The 21,185-nt window shown below is 36.8% G+C and overlaps 1 protein-coding gene across 2 annotated transcripts in view; it reads left to right on the top strand.

The window, feature by feature from the left end:
- The window catches only part of ITPRID2 (ITPR interacting domain containing 2), a 40,427-nt gene extending 25,947 nt beyond the window's left edge, over positions 1–14,480 (top strand). Inside the window, exons 12-18 of one of the 2 annotated variants that reach the window (XM_011285388.3) lie at positions 1,653–1,730; positions 1,810–1,937; positions 2,329–2,479; positions 3,560–3,625; positions 4,552–5,016; positions 12,200–12,317; positions 13,321–14,480. In XM_011285388.3, the coding sequence (XP_011283690.1) occupies positions 1,653–1,730; positions 1,810–1,937; positions 2,329–2,479; positions 3,560–3,625; positions 4,552–5,016; positions 12,200–12,304 (993 nt within the window). In that variant the 3' untranslated portion in view covers positions 12,305–12,317; positions 13,321–14,480. The remainder of the gene's footprint in view (positions 1–1,652; positions 1,731–1,809; positions 1,938–2,328; positions 2,480–3,559; positions 3,626–4,551; positions 5,017–12,199; positions 12,318–13,320) is intronic. The other variant, XM_011285389.3, reaches the window with a different exon arrangement.
- The last annotated feature ends 6,705 nt before the right edge of the window (positions 14,481–21,185 follow it).

The raw sequence follows: 21,185 nt of genomic DNA on the forward strand, positions 1-21,185 counted from the left end.
CCTCTGTGTTGCCGTGTGTTCCCCTGGCTCTGCTCATAGCTGTCTAAGCTTCCCCCTTCATCTACTGACTCCTGATGCTGGTCTCCTGGCACAGAATTAGTCTGCTTCCACTGGGTTCAAAGACTGGAACTGCCCCAGAAAAGAAAAAAAATCAGGTAAAGTGTGAATTTGAATAAAAATAGTCTGTCTTGTCACTTTTAAAATTACTGCACTCAGATATGTTGGTGGGCTGCAAAAAATTTTCCAAAAAAGCTTTGAAAACAAATTGTCTTTAGGTTTGCCTTTCTAAATGTCTCCACACTACTTGTGTTTAGATAGTTTGAGGAAATAAAGAAAATGACAGTGTAATGTCCTGATCACAGAGTTCAGCTAGGAGTCAGGAGGTTTACAGTGTATATAATAGATCTCTTATGATGACATCATAGGAAGGATGCCACTAGGAAAGGCAAAATCAAATTTGCAACTTATTAAGTGGCAAAGTATACTTTCTTTTAAATACAGATTTTATCCTCATGAGGATGGTTACCTAATGATTTTCTCCCGGTCTGACCAGAATGTGGGTATTTTTTTCTTCCTCCTTATAAAAATCTGTGAGTGAGATACCTAACTCTCCAGCTGTAATTACGTGAAGCACAGGGTTTCCAGGGCTCAACCCACCTACGCTTTGATGGTGCACCTTTCTAGACCAGCTCTACATGTGGTCTGCTCCTCTTGGGTGTCCCATCAGTAACTCAGCTAAATAATCTTCTCACCACCTCCCACCCCCCACCCCCCAGTAGACAGATGCTCTTCATGACTTGTCTCTGACTATCTGTCCAGTCTCGTTCTTCATGCGTGTGCTCCAGCTGTGTTGGACTGCGTGCAGTTCTTTAAATAGGTGTGCGTTCCTGTGTCTGTCTTTACAAATGCCACTGTTGTTTGTTTGTTTGTTTGTTTGTTTGTTTGTTTTAACTTGGAGTCCCTTGCCCTTGCCTTTCTCTGCCTGATCAAGGCCTGTTTCCTGTTAAGCCTCAGCTCAGGTGTCATCAGTGCCAGGATCATTCACCTAATCTAGATTTTTGTTTGTTTCCATCACTGCACTCCCCTCCCCCACCCCAACATTGTAAGTTTTTTCCCACTTGCACTGTGAAAACATTTGAAGGCTGGGAATGCCTTTTGTGCTTTCTTTTGTCTTTTTTCTTCACTGTCTAAAATAATGACACACAGTAGATGCTCAAATGTCTGTGAGCAGTATGATGACTGCCTGCTCCTCTGGCCAGCCAACTCAGTAATTTCCTATAATCCGAATCTGCTATTGCTTCTACATTTTTGAGTTTTGTTTGTTTTCTTCTTTCTCAAGGCAAGAGGGAAGTCCCGTAAGATGTAGGTTTGAAATATACCTGTTTCTTTGCCTCTTCTTTGTTCCATATAGACAGACTTCTACCTGACACAGATAGGAGTAATATAGGTAGCATTGGGGACTGAGGTATTTGGTTCCTCCTTACAATATGAAGTGGGGTTTTGGTTTTTTGTTGTTGTTGTTGTTGTTGTTGTTGTTGCTGTCTCCAAGAGAACTATATATAGACCCCCAATTGCACCTTTTTAACACCTTAGATAATTTGGAGGTAAGCACTTTAACACTGATTTGTAATCAGACTCTTACTTTTTTGAAGTACCCTGTGACGAGAGGACCCGATCTTGCTGCTGCTCCATATAGTACTCAGAAATCATCTGTTCTACCTCTGTATGAAGTAAGTGCTTATTTAGATTTTTGTGTTACAAAGTTTTTTGTCTGATTTAGAAGTATAACTTTGTCATATCGTATTCTAGAATACTTTTCAGGAGCTCCAGGTAATGAGGCGGAGCCTGAATTTATTTAGGACGCAAATGATGGATTTAGAGTTGGCAATGCTACGTCAGCAAACCATGGTTTATCATCATATGACCGAGGAGGAAAGGTAAAAAGTTCATTTTGTCTTAATGTAACTCAAAATATTTTTAATTCTGAAAAAGCATCATCAGCCTTTTTTTTTTTAAGCTGGATTTTATGCCTACTGCTGTGTACCGTTTATTTTGTGAACCCCTGTAAGTGAAATTAGGCAGAGTGTCTTACTAATGAAACCGCTTTCCTTGTATTGAGGAAGACGGTGGTTGTAATCTTTGTTCACTGTTTGGGAGAGAGGGTAGAGGAAGAAAGACCATTTGTCCTCCTGGTCCCACCTGTGGCAGTCACTGTTGTGCTGATTTTCAGAACTTGCAATCTCAGTACCTTCTAGCAGTTTGTGAGAGAGTTGTGAACGTGAATCCAAACTGCTCTTTTCAACCTTGTGCCTATCGTTGTACCGACAGGTATGAAGTTGATCAGCTTCAGAGTCTGAGGAATTCAGTCCGAATGGAGCTTCAGGACCTGGAGCTCCAGTTGGAGGAGCGCCTGCTGGGCCTGGAGGAGCAGTTCCGCGCTGTGCGCATGCCCTCTCCCTTCCGCGCCTCAGCTCTTGCGGTAGGTGCCGTGGGGGTTGCCAGCGGATTTCACTTAGGACTTACCACGGGCCGCACAGTTTAGGGCAAATGCCTTAATATGAAACCACTTATTTTAATGGCAGTGAGGCAAACGGAATGTTTAAGGATCCTTTCCCACAAATCAGTTGAATGTACAAGTTGTGATTCTTCTCTTAAATATTGAGTGTATTTAGAAATATATTGAAAATTGTTAATCATATTTTCTTAATAATAAGGAGCAATACAAAATTTTTTAGTTTTAGAAGAAAAATGATAGTGGATTAACACATGACTAATTTAGATTTTAATCACTGCATGTAACTAACTGCCAAGAACATAAACATATATTTCACTCAGCTTTTTTTGCCTTTGAGTAAATAACTATTCCCTATAAATTTTATCTTTATTTTGGATTTTTTTCCAGTCTTTATGGTTTTTACGGAATCAAATGAGATCTTTTTAAAGGCAAAAAACATGTATACAGTCAAGAAAATAAAACACTCTTTATTTTGTATCACTGTTCAAATTTCTAATGTTTCTTTCCATGAAATTTAAACTTCAGCATTGGATTATTTTTGCTATGACCTTTGCAGTCATAAAATGCATTGTTTTGAAATGTTGAAATTGTGAGCTTTTCTCTTTGTTATTTGAACAACACAGTTGTTTTTGTTAGCAGTGAATGATTCTGTACATACATATACATATGCACACATATGGAGTAGAATAAGAATGTGTGTGTATTACATGTGTATATGTAGAATAAGAGTAGCATAGAATAAGAGTATTATTTATCATTGATGAATATCTTTTTCCATAAAATGTTTCAATCCATTATTCTGAGAAATGTGTGTTGGTGACAGTGGAGAACCAGAACATCTTTTATGCACTTAGTCATAATAACACATTTTATAGGGTGCCATGTTGAGAGTGACCTTTGCAACATAAAGGAATGTTTCAGGGTAATAATTAGCCAATTCATTTTATTATGGAACACTTGCAATTTGAAAAAACAATTTATTCATACACACACACACACACATATATATATATATATATATATATATTGTTCTTATTTTTCCAGGGAATGTGTGGCAGTAGAAGCGCTGATAACTTGTCATGCCCTTCTCCATTGAATGTAATGGAACCAGTAAGCCTCTCTCCTTTCAAATCACTGGGGAAGGGAATGATAAAACATTTCATAAACACAATTTTCCTAGTGTATATGAAATGTTTTTTGTTTTTACATACAGAAATAGGTATTACCTAAATTGATTGGAAGGGAGTTTGGCACTTGTGAAAGTCTATTGCCATATTAGGCCACTAGTAGAAAGCTAGTTAATTGCAATAGTGATTTATCTTTATGGTGTAAAGGAAGTAATGCGGTATAAAAAGTGTTTATGCGGCAGGGGAAATATGCTTTCACAGTCTGATTACGGGTCCTTTAGGTAGTTGGATCTGTAAGATGACTACTTTGTGAACAAAAGTCTGATTTTTATTATATTTAAAAAATTTGTTTAATGTTTATTCATTTTTGAGAGAGACAGACACAGAGCGTGAGCAGGGGAGGGTCAGAGAGAGAGGGAGACACAGAGTCCGAAGCAGGCTCCAGTCTCTGAACTGTCAGCACAAAGCTCGATGCAGGGCTCGAACTCACAGACCATGAGATCACAACCTTAGCCAAAGTCAGATGCTTAACCAAGTGAGCTGCTCAGGAGCCCCAAATTTTTATTATCTTTTAAAGAAATTGGTTAATTTGAGGGCAGAAGCATTATGAGCAGCTATTTTGTTTTTCTTTACTATTCCTTACAAGTAATTTGGATACCATGTGGTAACAAGTAAAATTTCATCCACCTGTATAGTCCAGTTACATACTTCGTGGTTTTATCTCACCATGAATTTATATTTTCCTATATTGTTGCAAATGCAACTGATTAGTTCCTAAATGATTGAATTAGAATCATGTCTTTACAAGCTAAGTGATTTCTGGCAGTCATCACAGCTAGAATTTTAATCTTCTTTTAACTACCAGTCTTAATTTCAAGAGAGAAGAATTGCAATTTTTCTGATTTCCAGGTCACTGAACTGATGCGGGAACAGTCCTATCTGAAGTCTGAATTAGGCATGGGACTTGGAGAAATGGCATTTGAAATTCCTCCTGGAGAAAGCTCAGAATCCGTTTTCTCCCAAGCAACATCAGAGTCCTCTTCTGTATGTTCTGGTCCCTCTCATGCTAATAGAAGAACTGGAGTACCTTGTAGTGACTCAGTGGGCAAACCCAAGACCCATCTGGTACCAAGCAAGAAAGTATTCCGAGCGTCAGTGGCCCTGACGCCCACTGCTCCTTCTAGAATGGGCTCTGTGCAGACACCTCCAGATGTGGAAAGTTCTGAGGAAGTTGGTGCAGCTGAAGAAGCGTCAGAGGCTGTAGGACCTAAATCTGTAGTGGAAGAAGGGAATGGAAAAATCCCATTAATGCCAGCTACTGAGGAAATGCATAAAAATGTGGAGCAAGATGAGTTGCAGCAAGTCATACGAGAGGTGAGTAAAATCTATGCCTAATTTATCTGGAGATATGAGTTGGATAATAATGTTACTTGAACATTATAAGATACTGCTTTGATTCACTGTATTCAGTAATTTTCTGAGCTTTTAAATGAACTTTCCCATTGATCTAGCTCGTGTCTATTAAGATAGGGTTTTAATGGCATTTCTACAAATTTTATACTCCAGTGTGAAGTAATTGCAATTTTCTATATTCACTCTGATGAAGAAAGTGTTTGTAGGATTCAAAATATCTAAACATGTGACAAAATTCTTAGACCTCTTATTTCTACATTTGTAAAATAGGGACTATGATTTAGATCTCTTCCAGGATTAAAAATCATCACTGTGTAATGTCAATTGACATGAGAAAATAGTGTTGTGATTTGTATAAAGAATTTGATTTGGCTTAGTGGGTGGAGATATGTGGAAGATACATGAGTTGTTCAAAGATAGAAATACAGAAGGAAAAGGTTTATCCTGGGTGATAGTGTGTAAACCTGAAGCATTTAACCATAGTTCTAGGTTACTACAAGGACTGTAAAAAATTAGGAAGATTAGTAGTCAGAGGTCAAAAGTTAATTGAGAAGATTAGTAAAATAGCTGTTTCAGGCACTGGGAACTGGCAATTAGAAGGAGTAATATATATATATCTTTTTTTTTTTTTTTCCAACGTTTATTTATTTTTGGGACAGAGAGAGACAGAGCATGAACGGGGGAGGGGCAGAGAGAGAGGGAGACACAGAATGGGAAGCAGGCTCCAGGCTCTGAGCCATCAGCCCAGAGCCCAACACGGGGCTGGAACTCACAGACCGCGAGATCGTGACCTGAGCTGAAGTCGGACACTTAAGTGACTGAGCCACCCAGGCGCCCCTATATCATTTAAAAAATGAGACTACAGATCACAAGTTTTGATGGCTTTATTTTTTTTCCTTTCCTTCCCACATTACACTGTGCTTGGGAACAAAATGCAGTAGCATGCACAGGATAAAAATAACACATGTTGAATATATTTTTTTTACCATTGATATATTAAAAACATGATCAGAAAGGATGTTTCCATTAGTTAAAAGGGGGAGATAGCCTATACATTAAAAAAAATCATTTTATAAGAGTCTTAATGAGTATATGCTCTGTAAGGGATTTCATATAAGATATGAAATTCTTGGGGCACCTGGGTAGCTCAGTCAGTTGAGCATCTGATTCTTGATTTTGACTTGGCTCATGATCCTGGGGTCAATGAATCAAGCCCTGTTTCAGGCTCTGTGTTGAGTGTGGAGTCTGCTTGGGATACTCTCTCTCTGCCCCTCTGTTCCACTCCTATGCTCTCGTCCTCTCACTCACTCTTTCAAATAAATGAATGAATGATGTGAAATTCTTAAGCTTAAAGACTAGTAGGAAGACAAACAAGACTAACTCAGGAAACAATCCAAAAATTACACAGAAAAACATGTAGTATAATGTATTTAAGAACTAAGAATTTAGAAATGGAAAAGGTCAAAATGGGCCAGAGAAATTAGGGTCAGTGGCTTCTTGTTTTTAATTTGCATATTTCCAATAAATTCAATATGAGCCTAATGTATTTTTGGAATTAATTCGTGAGTAAGAAAGAACAAATTTCTAGTGGTTATAGGTCAAGAATGGTGGCAGCAGACCAGACTCTTCCCTCAAATGGGCCATTGATCCCCTGGGTCCAGAGATTAGTTCATGTGTATTGGGTGCCATCATTCATAGCTGCATAATAGTAGCTTGAGAAGTATGTTAAAAATAAATACAGTCTTTTTTGCTATGATATGATATATATATATATATATATATATATATATATATATATATATTCCTAAAAATTGTTGGGCTGTGCACATTGGTGCAGTAAAAAACCACAGAGCTTATTTGGAAAATAGAAGCATAACTAAAACTTTGTACATGACATATTTTAAAAAAGATAGAAATCTAGCAAAAATAGCACAATAGTATACATGTGAAATGGTTAATAAATATTTAAGTACTATAATAAATATGGTACTTGACCTTGAAAAATACCTGAAATTTGCTTGTGGAACTGGGGTTTGGAAGGATTGCAGCTTGTGAGGTATTGCAAAGTAGCAGAGGAGAGTAAGATGAAATCCAACGGAAAGTTTTAATAGCAGATGTGGGTAGGTGTAGCTCCTAACACAGTGACCTGAGATAGCTCGTAAATGTTTCTGTGTGTGCACTTTGTGTGTTCTGTTCCTGTATTCAGCTGAGTGCAGTTCTCTGCATTCGTCCCGTGTTTCTTATGGATGAAACTACATATAAGCAGACATGAAATTTATATTATACTCGTTTCCTAATATTTCAGTAACTCATGTTGAGACAAATTTACATTTTAAAAATATGCATTCTAGCAGAAGAGACTACATGTTTGTAATTTCTTTTCATGACATGAATTATCAACTTCAAGTTTAAAAGGTCCTAGGGGTGCCTGGGTGGCTTAATCCGTTAAGTGTCTGACTCTTGATCTCAGCTCAGGTCTTGATCTCAGGGTTGTGAGTTCAAGACCCGCACTGGGGTCTGTGCTGGGCATGAGGCCTACTTAAAAACAAAACAAAACAAAACAAAACAAACAAATAAAAACATATAAAAGGTTGTAATTCTTGATATTGATTTGTTCTGTAAACCTAATTCTTTTAAGTTCATTGTATGTACCTGGTGAACATTTAGCAAGCTCTGTACATCCACCTTGCTCATTAGGTGCAAATGATTATAATCCATTCTTATTTATATGTTTAATATCAAAGATCAATTGTCGAGTAAAATGAAGTAATTATTTTTCTCCACACTATATTAATTAACTGAGGAAGTAAGTTTTAAGGTACTTTTTCTTTCTCTAGAAATGTGGTATTTTTGTTCCTTTTAGCTTGCTTTAGCTAATAGGTTTTCCTTGAAAACTCAACTTAATATTGCTCATTTGGCATAAATATTCCCTTAATGCACACTTGAGTCCTCATTTTTAAAGTTGTTTGTTAACAGGTGACCTGATATGTGCTGTGAGTAATTTCCTAGGAATAAGGTATTCCTAGACCAGAACATTGATTCTTTGGCTGATACAACACAGCATGTAGAAAAGATGGTTGTTTCTTGGTCCTACAGTAGTACTTAATCATTTATAAGAACTTCCCATAAAATAAGAACGATCTTTTGATTTTGAAGACATTTAAATTGGCATGCAAGGCAAATGTTTGAGGAATTTTTCAGAATTTGTTACTATTCAAAATTTGGCAGAGTCTGTAGGACGTTGGCCTTAACATTTATCCTTTTGCTATTTACAAATAAGGATTTATCAAGCAAACTATATAGATCAAACACGGTGTGAAGAGGAACATTGATGTACTTACGAAAATAAGCTATTTTGAAGCGCCTTAAAAACATGTTATTAAATAAGTTAATCCAATCCCATTTATAATTTTAAAAAAGTAATTTGCGTTGATACGATCTTAACTCAGTTACAGTGGTGGTCTGTTCAACTTTATTTACAAAATATGTAAAATTCAGATTAGTCCTGGTTCTATTCATTTCAAATCCATAATCTTTTTGCCTAAATACACATGGTACTGAATTCCAGTTTTTGTCAGAGCTATCGTATCAGCCACCAAGAAAATTAAATTAGACTCTGCTTTTCCAGTAAATTCTGTGCCCCTGACATCATTAACAAAGCCGCTCTTCAGGACAGCAGGATTTGAGCTTGTGTTGAACAGTTTTGCAGGTGAGGATTAGGCATGTTTGGGAGACACTTAACAGGGAAGTTTTCTTCCTGCACTCATGGGTGCATGAAAACAATGATGTCTGTCAGGCTTTTGTTTGCATCATTTCACCATCTGTGATGTTTTTAAAAAGTGTGCTTTCATTATAATGTGTTAATACAGCAGAATTCTTTTGAAAGAGAATTCTGAAAGTCCTTTCAGACAAATATTTAATATGCTCATTCAGTAACAAAGCTTTTGTCAGGTTAAAGGTAACCCATTTTTCAGATTGTATATGTTGTTGGAGGGAAAACTACACTCTCTTAGAATTTGCCCAGGTCGTCTGTGATGTATGTAATCAGTGGCCTGATACTTAAAAAAAATAAAAAGATTACTTAATAGAATAAATGAGCATGTGCCATAGAAGCAGATCAACAGAAGTTAAATATCAAAGAATAAACATAGATTGCTTTTCTCTTTAGAGAGTTCTTTTTGAATGTAGTTCCTAGGTTTGGTTCATGCCTATATGTTTCTTACAGTCTATCTAACACACTTGAAATGTGTATTTTGGTAAATACATAGCTTGTCTGTATTCTTAGTGTAACTTTTTGTAGTGATCACGTGGTCTGATGGCTGCCCCGAAGTAGTCACTTAGTAGATGCCTGTTGAGTGGATGTAGTTAGTACCCCACACTTCACACTGGCATTCATTCTGCTTATATTGCCAGTGAGAATTATTTTCTTAATCTCACTCACATCTGTCCTCCCCCTGTGCCACTTCTTCTGGAAATTGTGCTCCTAAAGGCAATTTTCCCATCCCAGTGGACTTTTCTTACTCCTAATCCGTAGGATGCGAGACTTTGGAGCTAATTTATTTGTCCATATGCTTCTTCCTTCAGCAAATTATTAAGTGCATTTTGTTGTTTTCGGTGCTGGTTTCTCTCTAATCCTTTGTTTTTCTACTTCTGTTCCCTTTAGTGTCAGATGTCTCTCTCTCTCTCTCTCTCTCGCTCTCTCTCTCTCTCGTGCTTCTGCTCTCTCCCTTCTCTCTCTCTCTCTCCCTCTCCCTCTCTCTCTCATTGGTGCTTTCATTTATGGAGCACTTTATTCTGGGATACATTAGTGAGACCCAGTTCTCTCCCTGAATTACAACACTCATAGCACAGACACTCCCCATTTGGCCTCACCCTTCCTGTTCCAGTCTCCTTCTCCCTGGTAGGAACCATCTGTTAGCTGCACTCCTTTCTTGCTCCCTTCTCATCCAAGCTGCTCTTGCTACACTGTCTTGTCCTCACTATCATCTGAGATTGCCCTTACTTTTCATGACCTAGTATTTTAAAGTCTGTTGTTCTCTAAACGCTTTTTATTTTTTCCTCTTAATATTATTTGAAACAATATTTAATATTAATATTTTATGAAACGTATCTATTTTGTGCCCATTCAGATTATAACACACTTTTGTTATGCTTTATTCTAGTAATGTCCGCACTGGACATTACTCAAAAAATGTTGGCACACATTTTGGTTTGAAAAGAATACTTTTTGGCTTTTGTTTTGTTTTTTTGGGGGGTGATAAAGAACAATGGGGGCATCTGGGTGGCTCAGTTGGTTGAGTGTCCGACCCTTGATTTTTGCTCAGATCATGATCTCAGGTTCATAAGATTGAGCCCTGCATCGGGCTGCATGCTGAACATGGAGCCTGTTTAAGATTGTCTGTCCTCTCTCTGCCCCTCTCCCCTGCTCGTTCTCTCCCTCGCTCTCTCAAAAAAACAAAACAAAACAAAACAAAAACAAAACAAGGAAAGTTAATAAAATTACCATATTGCATGGAATAACAGGACTGGGAAGACTGTGCTACTTATTGTCTTTTGTAAATACACATTTGCAGAGGTTCTGATTCAACACATTGTGTTTGTGCATATAGTACATTGCAGCAAAGAGATTCTGGTTTTCATAATATTTGTATCCAACATGTACTCATTTAAAAATAAATCTCAAGTACTGTGAAAGTCAGAAACTTTCATGATGTTTTAAAGTTTAGAAATATTGGTAGGAGGTAAAAGAATCTTGTATTTATTTAAATATATTCCAATACAGATGGTTGGTAACTAAGGAGCATTTGTTTCTATGAATACTTCTGTATAAGTCCCTGTATTATGTACCAGTTTTGCATGACAGATTAATACAGAACCATTCTTGGAAAGACTTCAATTGAGATGTGTTCAGGATGTACTTAGGAACATTTTAGGAAATAGATCAGGCTGACAGGAAACCGTGGATATGTAGAATTTTTAAAAGCTGGTTTGAAAGTGTCTCAAGTTCTAATTTGGGAACACATTATCAGTTTATTTCAGGAAATCCACATTTAAAGCCTTCACAAAGAGCTATTTGGAGGTGATGCTGTATCATTAGAAAGAAAATGGCATGGATAGGCATGTGTAGTGTTTGAGCATCTGGACAAGAAAATCTTGATGGAATTATCATTGTCCCTAGGTCTATGTGCCTTTTCCAACAATAAAATAAGATTTAATATCCTTATCTGAAACAAAGTTTTTAGACAGGTGACAAACTTACCATACAAGTAAAGAAAACTTTATTTCTTAAAAAAAAAATTTTTTTTTTAATGTTTATTTTTGAGAGAGACAGAGACAGAATGCGAGTGGGTTAGGGGCAGAGAGAGAGGAAGACACAGAATCTGAAGCAGGCTCCAGGCTCCGAGCTGTCAGCACAGAGCCTGATGCGGGGCTCGAACCCACAAGCTGCAAGATCGTGACCTGAGCTGAAGTTGGATGCTCAACCAACTGAGCCACCCAGGCGCCCCAAGAAAACTTTTATTTCTTTAGTTTATGGTTGTTTAGAGGATGTTTTTCATGTTTTAAAATAAATTGTACTAAATTTTCATTTTTTTCTTTCCACTTCAGATGTGGATGTTAGATCCTAATAATATTTAACTTCTTTAGATACTTTGCCTTCAGTTGGTATAAACAGGGAATATACCTGTATATTATTTTTCCACTAATGAATTTTCTTAACAATGAGAACATTTGAGTATACTGTTGATTACCATACAAAAATAGACATTAATAAAAAACATAAAAGTGAATCTAACGTTTAAACTGTTCTTGTGGGTTACTTTGTGTCATGAAGCAAATAAAGTTTTTTAATCTATGGAGTAACACTTTTAATGTTTTTAACTTAAGAATTGTGATGTTTCATAGTGGAGTTATCTGAGTTATGCTAGACTGCACAGTGACCTCACAGTCTGACCTGGGCTTGAGGAGAGATGGACATGATTCCTCACTATCTCTGTATTTCCTGAGGGTTTCATATGAAGGCTATAGTTTTCTCTGTGGCTTAGCTGGCTGTATGAATTAAGTGCTGTTTATGATTTTCTGAAAACAAAAAAAGTAGATTATGGTCATATTGTTGAGTTCTCATTTTTCTCTTTTTCTATTCTAGATTAAAGAGTCCATTGTTGGGGAAATCAGACGGGAAATTGTAAGTGGACTTTTGGCAGCAGTGTCTTCAAGTAAAGCATCTAATTCTAAGCAAGATAGTCATTAAATGGAATTTATAGGTAACATTTTCTGAAATTTTTTGTTTAGCCAATTATAAATTACTTATTTTTAATGCTTTGTTTTCTTAGTACCCAGGACTGTTTCTGTGGCTAAATTTTAACTCTTAATGTATATAATATGGTATCCTACAGTGTGAAAAACTACAACCCCTTGCATTGGAAATGCAAGCGAGTGAAATCTGATAATAATAACTTCTAGGGGATTATTGATAGTGTGTTATCTTACTGAAACTTCATTATAGTACTTAAATTAGTACTGGAATTGAGGAAATCAGAACTTTCAGGGGCTCCTGGGTGGCTCAGTCAGTTAAGTGTCTGACTTCAGCTCAGGTTGTAATCTCCCGGTTCATAAGTTCAGGCCCCGCATCAGGCTGTGTGCTGACAGCTCAGAGCCAGGAGCCTGCTTCCAATTCTGTGTCTCCCTCTATCTCTGCCCCTCCCCAGCTTGCATTCTGTCTCTTGCTCTCAAAAATGAATAAACGTTAGGGGCACCTGGGTGGCGCAGTCGGTTAAGCGTCCGACTTCAGCCAGGTCACGATCTCACGGCCCGTGAGTTCGAGCCCCGCGTCGGGCTCTGGGCTGATGGCTCAGAGCCTGGAGCCTGCTTCCGATTCTGTGTCTCCCTCTCTCTCTGCCCCTCCTCTGTTCATGGTCTGTCTCTCTCTGTCCCAAAAATAAATAAACGTTGAAAAAAAAAATTAAAAAAAAAAATGAATAAACGTTAAAAAAATTTTTTGAAAAAAAAAATCAGAACTTTCAAACCTGGGTTATTATTTTGATAGCATTGATTATAATGCTATTTCAGTGTATAGTTTATGGACCAGCATTTTGAGAATCACAAATTCTTAGTATCATTCTTAATTTTTTTGTCTAAATGTGTGTATGTGTGTATACTGTTTATATACATATACTGTATATAGAACATTCTCATCCTGTTTTTGAAGAACCTATTAATAACGATACTTGAAACATGATTAACATTCACTTCTCTTTCTTTTGCAAGGTTGGCATGGATCGTGCTAGCTCTGTGATGTTGGAGTGATCAGTGACCGACACTGGTGGAGGTGTTACTTGTGCTTCAGAAGATACTTGCTGCTGAGCTGGGCTACTGTATACAGTGTATAATGTTTATTTCTTCTATGCATATCTTTTTTAAAAACGTACATAGAAACTTAGGCACTTTGCTGACTTTATTTCTTTTCTAAACTACCAAAATTATAGCCATTTGGAAAGCCTAATATTTATTTGTATGTCACTATTTTCCAGTTGATTCCCTATGTAGAATTAATTTTAAAACTTGAAAACTTCCAGATTTAACCAACTTATAAATGACCTATTTCTTCAGACTAGCTTCTTAAAACACTGACCTCTATGAGGTATTTACTGTGCAATAACTGATTCATTTTTTGAGAGCTTGAAGCAACCAATGATTTTCCCTCCACTGCTGTTAATTAGTGTCACTTCCAAGAAGAAAAAACTGTTCTGTTGTAAAAATTGCTCTTAATTCTTGAGGAGGTTACTAATAGCAGTAGGATAGAATTGTATGAGGTTACCTACAACTACTTAATGTTCTTACACTGTAAGCCTTGTTACTTTACCAAGACAAATGTAATTTTATTATAGCTTATATACTATTTTTCTTTTGGAAACATGCCTTATGTTAAACACTATACTTTTTGCATTGTCCAGACTTCCTATAAGGAGATGTTTCTTCTTCTATCCTTTAGACTAATTAAGTAGAGTATTGCCAAAATAATGGAGCCTTTGACTTGAATGGATAGAAATGAATAAGCTGGTTTTGTTTTGTTTTTTTCAAAATTAAAGTAATTTAGATTTGTTCTCCTCAAGATAGATGGTTTTAATTCAGTTTTAACCAGTGAGAACTATTTGTTTTTAGGGACAAAAAAAGGAAAGTGGTTTCCTGGTTGGTTTCGTATGTATTAAATAAATGTGTAAAGTAACAACGAAATTTATTGGAATTATTCCTTTAGCATTTATAATTTTCAATTCTTATTCTATTTCTTTGTGTGAAATTTTAATCAAAAGTGGTTGAGATGTTAACAATATTCTTTGAAAGAATATCTAGAAGGTTTATAAATGTTTGAATTATCACACAAAGGCTGATTTCTAAAAATAAAACAATAAAGTATTTATTTTGCCTAATGTCTTTTAATAGTTTCTTTTCTTTTAGTATAATGTGAAGAATTTGGATTAGATTTGATGAGTAACAAATAAGGTCCGAAAGAACTGGAGCATATAGGTAATAGGTTGATGTTCTCATTTCCTGAAGAGGCTTCTATGAAGCTTTGAAAAATACAGCTAAGACTAGACCACCCTGGAGAAAGAGCTTGTACTGATGCCTCTTGGTCTCATCTAGTTTTGTGGTCCTAATGATTACCATCTGAGGCCAAATAAAACTTTCCTTAAAAATTACTGTTAAACTCCAAAGAATAGACATTAAAGTATTATTTTTGTTCTTTGGTCAAATTAATTCAATTTAGTTGATTTTGATAATGATACATATAAACCACACACCCCATATTGATAGTAATACAGGCATAAATGCTTTTAACTATTCAGCTTTGTAGCCACTTACAGTTCCTCTCTGACAATACAAGATACCCAGAATCTGATAAAATTAGAGATATAACAGTTGCAGTAATAGACTGAGCCAATGGGCGAATCATTTTATATAGCATATAAATGAAATAAAATAAACTTCACTGTTAGAGTTTCATCTTTCTTCTCTCCATTTTAAAACTTTGTGTTTAAAAGCCACCAGCCTATGGGGCGCCTGGGTGGCGCAGTCGGTTAAGCGTCCGACTTCAGCCAGGTCACGATCTCGCGGTCCGTGAGTTCGAGCCCCACGTCAGGCTCTGGGCTGATGGCTCAGAGCCTGGAGCCTGTTTCCGATTCTGTGTCTCCCTCTCTCTCTGCCCCTCCCCTGTTCATGCTCTGTCTCTCTCTGTCCCAAAAATAAATAAACGTTGAAAAAAAAATTAAAAAAAAAAAATAAAAATAAAAAAATAAAAGCCACCAGGCTAGCTGCTGCTATGTAGAAATGAATGAGACAGGGTCTACAAACTATATGGAAGAACAGGGCATCTTTTTTATATAGGTAAGTTTACAAGTACCAAATGAAAAATATGAAGAATCATGAAAGGGATTTGACAGAGTGTAGCCTGGGTGGTCCAAGAAGTCTTTACCGAGAAGATAATGGTTTGTGTAAAGTCTTTTAAAAAAAAAAATTTTTTTTTTTAATCTTTATTTTTGAGAGAGAGAGAGAGAGAGAGGGACAGATTGTGAGCAGGGGAGGAACAGAGAGGGAGATACAGAACCCGAAACAGGCTCCAGGCTCTGAGCTGTCAGCACAGAGCCCAATGTGGGGCTTGAATTCATGGACCGCGAGATCATGACCTGAGCCGAAGTTGGATGCTCAACCAACTGAGTCACCCAGGTGCCCCTGGTTTGTGTAAAGTCTTAAGAATGGAAGGTGGAAAGGAAGGGGTTAAAATAATCAGTATTAGTAAAGGTTATTCAGAATGTATAAACTGAGTTTGAATTACTCTGTGCACGATGAAGAAATGTTTTTAAGAATCCAAGTTGTCTATAGCTTTCACATACTTTGTTAAAAACCTGAACAAAGGAAGCATAGAAGAAAGAGAATCTTGAAAATGGTGATTTGGAAGTTGGGACTTACCGTGAATGATATACCATGGACAAAATTGGGCAGTTTCTCAGACTTGAAGTACATATTGTTCCTCTAAGAACATTCAGTTGAATTCCAGTAACATTTAAAATATGCATTACATCAGCTAAGAAGACTATTTGCTCAGCTGGCCATCTTCAACTTAAAAAAAAAAAACAAAATACATATTTTCAGAGCAGTTTTAGGTTTACAACACACTTCAATTTATTTAGAGGACAATGAAAATGTAGTAAAGTGCATGTAAAATAATGTAAAGAAAAAGTACGTTTGAGGGATTCCTGAAGAGGTGCTCCTCACCTGTCTAGATGGGCATGTGGTGCTTGTGGAAGAATAGTACAAATAATACAAAATACAAAAATAAAAAACCAATGCATAGGTTCTTTTTTCTTCTGGAAAAGAACTGGTAGCTTCTAGGTAGTGAGAAGAGGAAACATTCTATCTTCTAATTAAAGCTGAGGATCTAAGTTATAGTAAGTTATGTATGACTGGTTTTCAGAATCTTTTATAAATACTGAAATCATTTAATTACCACTTAACTCTAGCTGCATTCTAAATGTAGAAACTTAGGATGTTATATCTCATTAACAGCTCCTCTCCTATATGGTTTTTTATTACCGTTTATTACTGTTAAATTGAGCTCTTTACCTCATTCATTTTATTCTCATTTTCACAACTGATGCTCTTTTACACGTTGAATAAATAATAGCTTGCATACAGAATGTCAGTGTGCTCAGCAATACATCAGAAATGTACTCAAACATTCGTACCAAACAGTGTCCATATCCTCACAAGGGTCTTTTTAGATTCCCCAAAGGAGACTAAATCTTGTGAACAATGATTGACTAGCTTACTTGCTCACTGTGTTCACTCAAAAGTTTGCTGGATAGCCACCCTTTACAAGGCTCTGAGCTTATGAAGATGGATCTGTAAGGAATAAGATCACATTCCAGGGACAGGCAATCGAGTACATTGTTCAGACCTTTGAAGAAATCTAATTTTAGGAATTAAATTGTCTCTTTTTTGTCCATTTTTTAAAAATCTAATGAGTTCTTTGGATAAAAAATATATTAAATACATTGTAGGTAATGCAAGTTGTAATGATATGAAAGCTAATACATTTTTAACTTTTAAAAAATTTTTTAATGTTTATTCTTTTTTTAAAATTTGTCTTGCCTTTAATCTTACAATTGTTTAAAGTTTTTAGTTAGCAGTTTATATTTGTATTTCTAGAGAGTTGATTTCTGCTTTTGTTTAAAAAAAATATGAAATTTATTGTCAAATTGGTTTCCATACAACACCCAGTGCTCATCCCAACAGGTGCCCTCCCCAATGCCCATCACCCACTTTCCCCTCCCTCCCACCGCCCATCAACCCTCAGTTTATTCTCAGTTTCCAAAAGTCTCCTATGGTTTGGCTCCCTCCCTCTCTTTTTTTTTCCTTCCCCTCCCCCATGTTCTTCTGTTAAGTTTCTCAGGATCCACATAAGAGTGAAAATATATGGCATCTGTCTTTCTCTGTATGACTTATTTCACTTGGCATAACACTCTCAAGTTCCATCCATGTTGCTACAAAAAGCCATATTTCATTCTTTCTCATTGCCAAGTAGTATTCAATTGTGTATATAAACCACAATTTCTTTATTCACTCGTCAGTTGATGGACATTTAGGGTCTTTCCATAACTTGACTATTGTTGAAAGTGCTGCTATAAACATTGGGGTACAAGTTCCCCTATGCATCAGCACCCCTTATCCCTTGGGTAAATTCCTAGCAGTGCTATTGCTGGGTCATAGGGTAGATCTATTTTTAATTTTTTGAAGAACCTCCACAGTGTTTTCCAGAGTGGCTGCACCAGTTTGCATTCCCACCAACAGTGCAAGAGGATTCCCGTTTCTCCACATCCTCTCCAGCATCTATAGTCTCCTGATTTGTTCATTTTGGCCACTCTGACTGGCGTGAGGTGGTATCTCAGTGTGGTTTTGATTTGTATTTCCCTGATGAGGAGTGACGTTGAGCATCTTTTCATGTGTCTGTTGGCCTTCTGGATGTCTTCTTAAGTGTCTATTCATGTTTTCTGCCCATTTCTTCACTGGGTTATTTGTTTTTCGGGTATGGAGTTTGGTGAGTTCTTTATAGATTTTGGATACTAGTGCTTTGTCTGATAATGTTTATTTATTCTTGACACAGAGAGAGAGTGTGCGAGCAGGGGAGGGTCAGGGAGACACAGAATCCGAAGCAGGCTCCAGACTCTGAGCTGTCAGCACAGAGCCCAATGTGGGGCTCGAACTCACTAACTGTGAGATCAGGACCTGAGCCGAATGAAGTTGAATGCTTGCCTGACTGAGCCACCCAGGAGCCCCTGAAAGCTAATACCTTTTGAAAAGTAGACTTCAGAATGATTTAGAAGTGGGACTGAGAAAAGAATGTTGCTTTATTTTAGAAATAAAAATATTTGAAGTAGTGATAAAATATTTTACTTTTTTAATGTTTATTTTTTGAGAGAGAGAGAGAGCACGCACGTGCAGGGGAGGGGTGGAAAGAGAGGGAGACAGGAGAATCAGAAGCAGGTTCCAGGCTCTGAGCTGTCAGCACAGAGCCCAATGTGGAGCTTGAACTTGGGAACAGTGAGATCGTGACCTGAGCTAAAGTGGGACGCTTAACCGACTGAGCCACCCAGGTGCCCTGAGTAGTGATAAAATATTCTAAGGAAAACAACTGATTTATCCGTATGCTAAGGAGAAAATAATTAAAGGAAACTTGAGAAGTTACTTTAAATATACTGCTTACATGAGGACCATACAACTATAGAGAAATCATGCACTTTGTAAATATTTGTATGTTCTTGTGGTTTTAGAAAACCTGCATTCTGTTGTTTTGATGCCCATATTGATTTAGATTTACAAAAATGTCCCTTGAATCAACCTTGATGTCATACATTTTTTATGAAATCAACAAAAATACCATCGAATGACAAGTGTATTTAATTTGGACACTCAAACGGTATGTATAACATCGATAAGAAAGAATGTTTTAAAGCAGAGATTAATGTTTTATGCTAAGTTATTTTCTGTTCTTAATGCTAATGTGCATAAATCTTACAGTTTTCCTAAGAAAGCAATTTGCCATTGTAACACACTTTATAAAGTAAACCTCTTTATAATTTTCTTAGATTCCTTAGTGTTAAATGTTGTATCTTTAGCTTCATAAAATACAGGAAGTGTAAATGCTATTTTTTTTGTTCACAAATGCACATATTGATAAAACACCTATTTACTCCAGTGTAATTAAGCTTACAGCTAGTCATAAGGAGTGCTTTTGTTAAATAAAAGTGGTTAAACATTATATTTCTAAAAGCGTTTTCTCAGAAAACAAGGTACCTGATTATTAGAAAGGGTAATAAAATGTTTTAGGCAAGAGAGCTAGTATATATGAGATGCAAGAACATCACTGACTTGATGTACACATTTCCAGTAGTTAAGGCTCAAGCTGCCTTCAAATTTCTGCTACATAGAACTGGGAAGGTGATAACAGTGCCTCTTTTATAGAATTGTTAGATGAATGTAACTTAGTACCATGAATGCGCTTAGTACCATGCGTGGCACAGCTCAGTAAGGTTTGTGGTGATGGTGGTCATGACGGGTAGAAATAGTGTGTTAGGTATATGAGGTTTGACAAATTGGAAGAGAGAACATGAATTTATAGATCCAGGTCTGAATTTTTCATCTTCATCATGTTCTTTCAAGCAACAGGACCAGAGATTGGCAAAAGACCCCTGATTCTCCTACTGTGTGAAAGGTGAACATTATTGTATTCAAAACACAATACAAAAGACATTTAGTTCTTTGGAACAAACATTTTTGCTCATGGAATACCACTTAGAGCAAACCTTAAAATTCACAGAAGTCAAATCACCTCAGATTGTGTAGACATGAAGGTTCTGTTTAAGTAGGTGTGGGTCCTATTTTGGGGATCCAAATTTTTGTGTTTCTAGAAGCTTCCAGGTGAGATTGATCCTGCAAGGCTATGAATTGTACTTTTAGTAGCAAGGATTTAGATTAGTGGGCTTAATTACCTATGTATGCTAGATGCTTTGAAGAGAGAAATTGGTTAAGCAGGAAAAGGACTTTATATCTCCAAGGAGATGTCACCTAAGAGGCTCCCTTCAGGAAACTTTTCATCACAGCCCCAAATTCAAAATTGAGAACAAAGGTAAGCACAGCACATAAGGAGGAAGCTATGAGGGGAAGTACCTAAGACCTCATGGAAATGTACAGTTGTCGAGACAGGCCTATCGGCAACAACAGCAGCCTAAGTGCTATCGTGCTGTTAATGATAACAGGTAATAAGTCTTTATACCGTGTTGATTGGAAATTAAGAAAATGCAGACAGTCTGAATGTTTTGAGAGTCAACCACTCAAGAACCAGGATGAGATCTAAAAAGCAATGAACTAGCTTTGGAGATGCTGCAGAAAGAGATCATCTCTAGAGTGTGGAATTTGTTCCATTCATTGGTGCTTGAAGAAGGTTACCACTCCTTTTGGGAAGGGATTAGTGAATAAAAACAATTACACCTGTGTCAAACACACTGGAATATGTTATTCATGTTTTTGATTAATTGTTTAGTAAATTCATCCTCAGGTGATTCATGGTTTTGTTTGGCACATCGCAAGTAATTCCTTTTATTATTTCTCCAGTCCCGAGGTAAAAATCCCTAAAAGCACTGCAAAACAATTATTATAGTATAGTATAGTATAGTATAGTATAGTATAGTATAGTATAGTATATTTATTATATATTATGTAAGCCTCCTCAGTCTATGAGGACACGTGGAATTGTATTAACGATGATAGACTTCTTTTTTTTTTTTTTTTTTTTTTAATCTTTTTCCATCCCCTCCCCAGGACTGCTGAAGGATATCCTCTTCCGGGAAGAGTGTTTACTTGTATCTCATTCATTTATACTGGAAAGTGCTCAAGAACTTTTCATATAGTGATCTCCTCTTCTCTTTATCAGGGGTGATAGTGCTCCGCTGCTCTTCTCCTGGGGTCCCCAACCGGCCAAAGTCCTGATGCTCCCGCGCCCTAGCAAATGGAGAACTTCTCTTGCTGTCTCACTGTTCACTCCGCTGGCGGCCAAGCAGCACTGCTGATCACCCAGCCTT

Source organism: Felis catus, chromosome C1, assembly GCF_018350175.1.
Source record: "Felis catus isolate Fca126 chromosome C1, F.catus_Fca126_mat1.0, whole genome shotgun sequence".
Taxonomy (NCBI): domain Eukaryota; kingdom Metazoa; phylum Chordata; class Mammalia; order Carnivora; family Felidae; genus Felis; species Felis catus.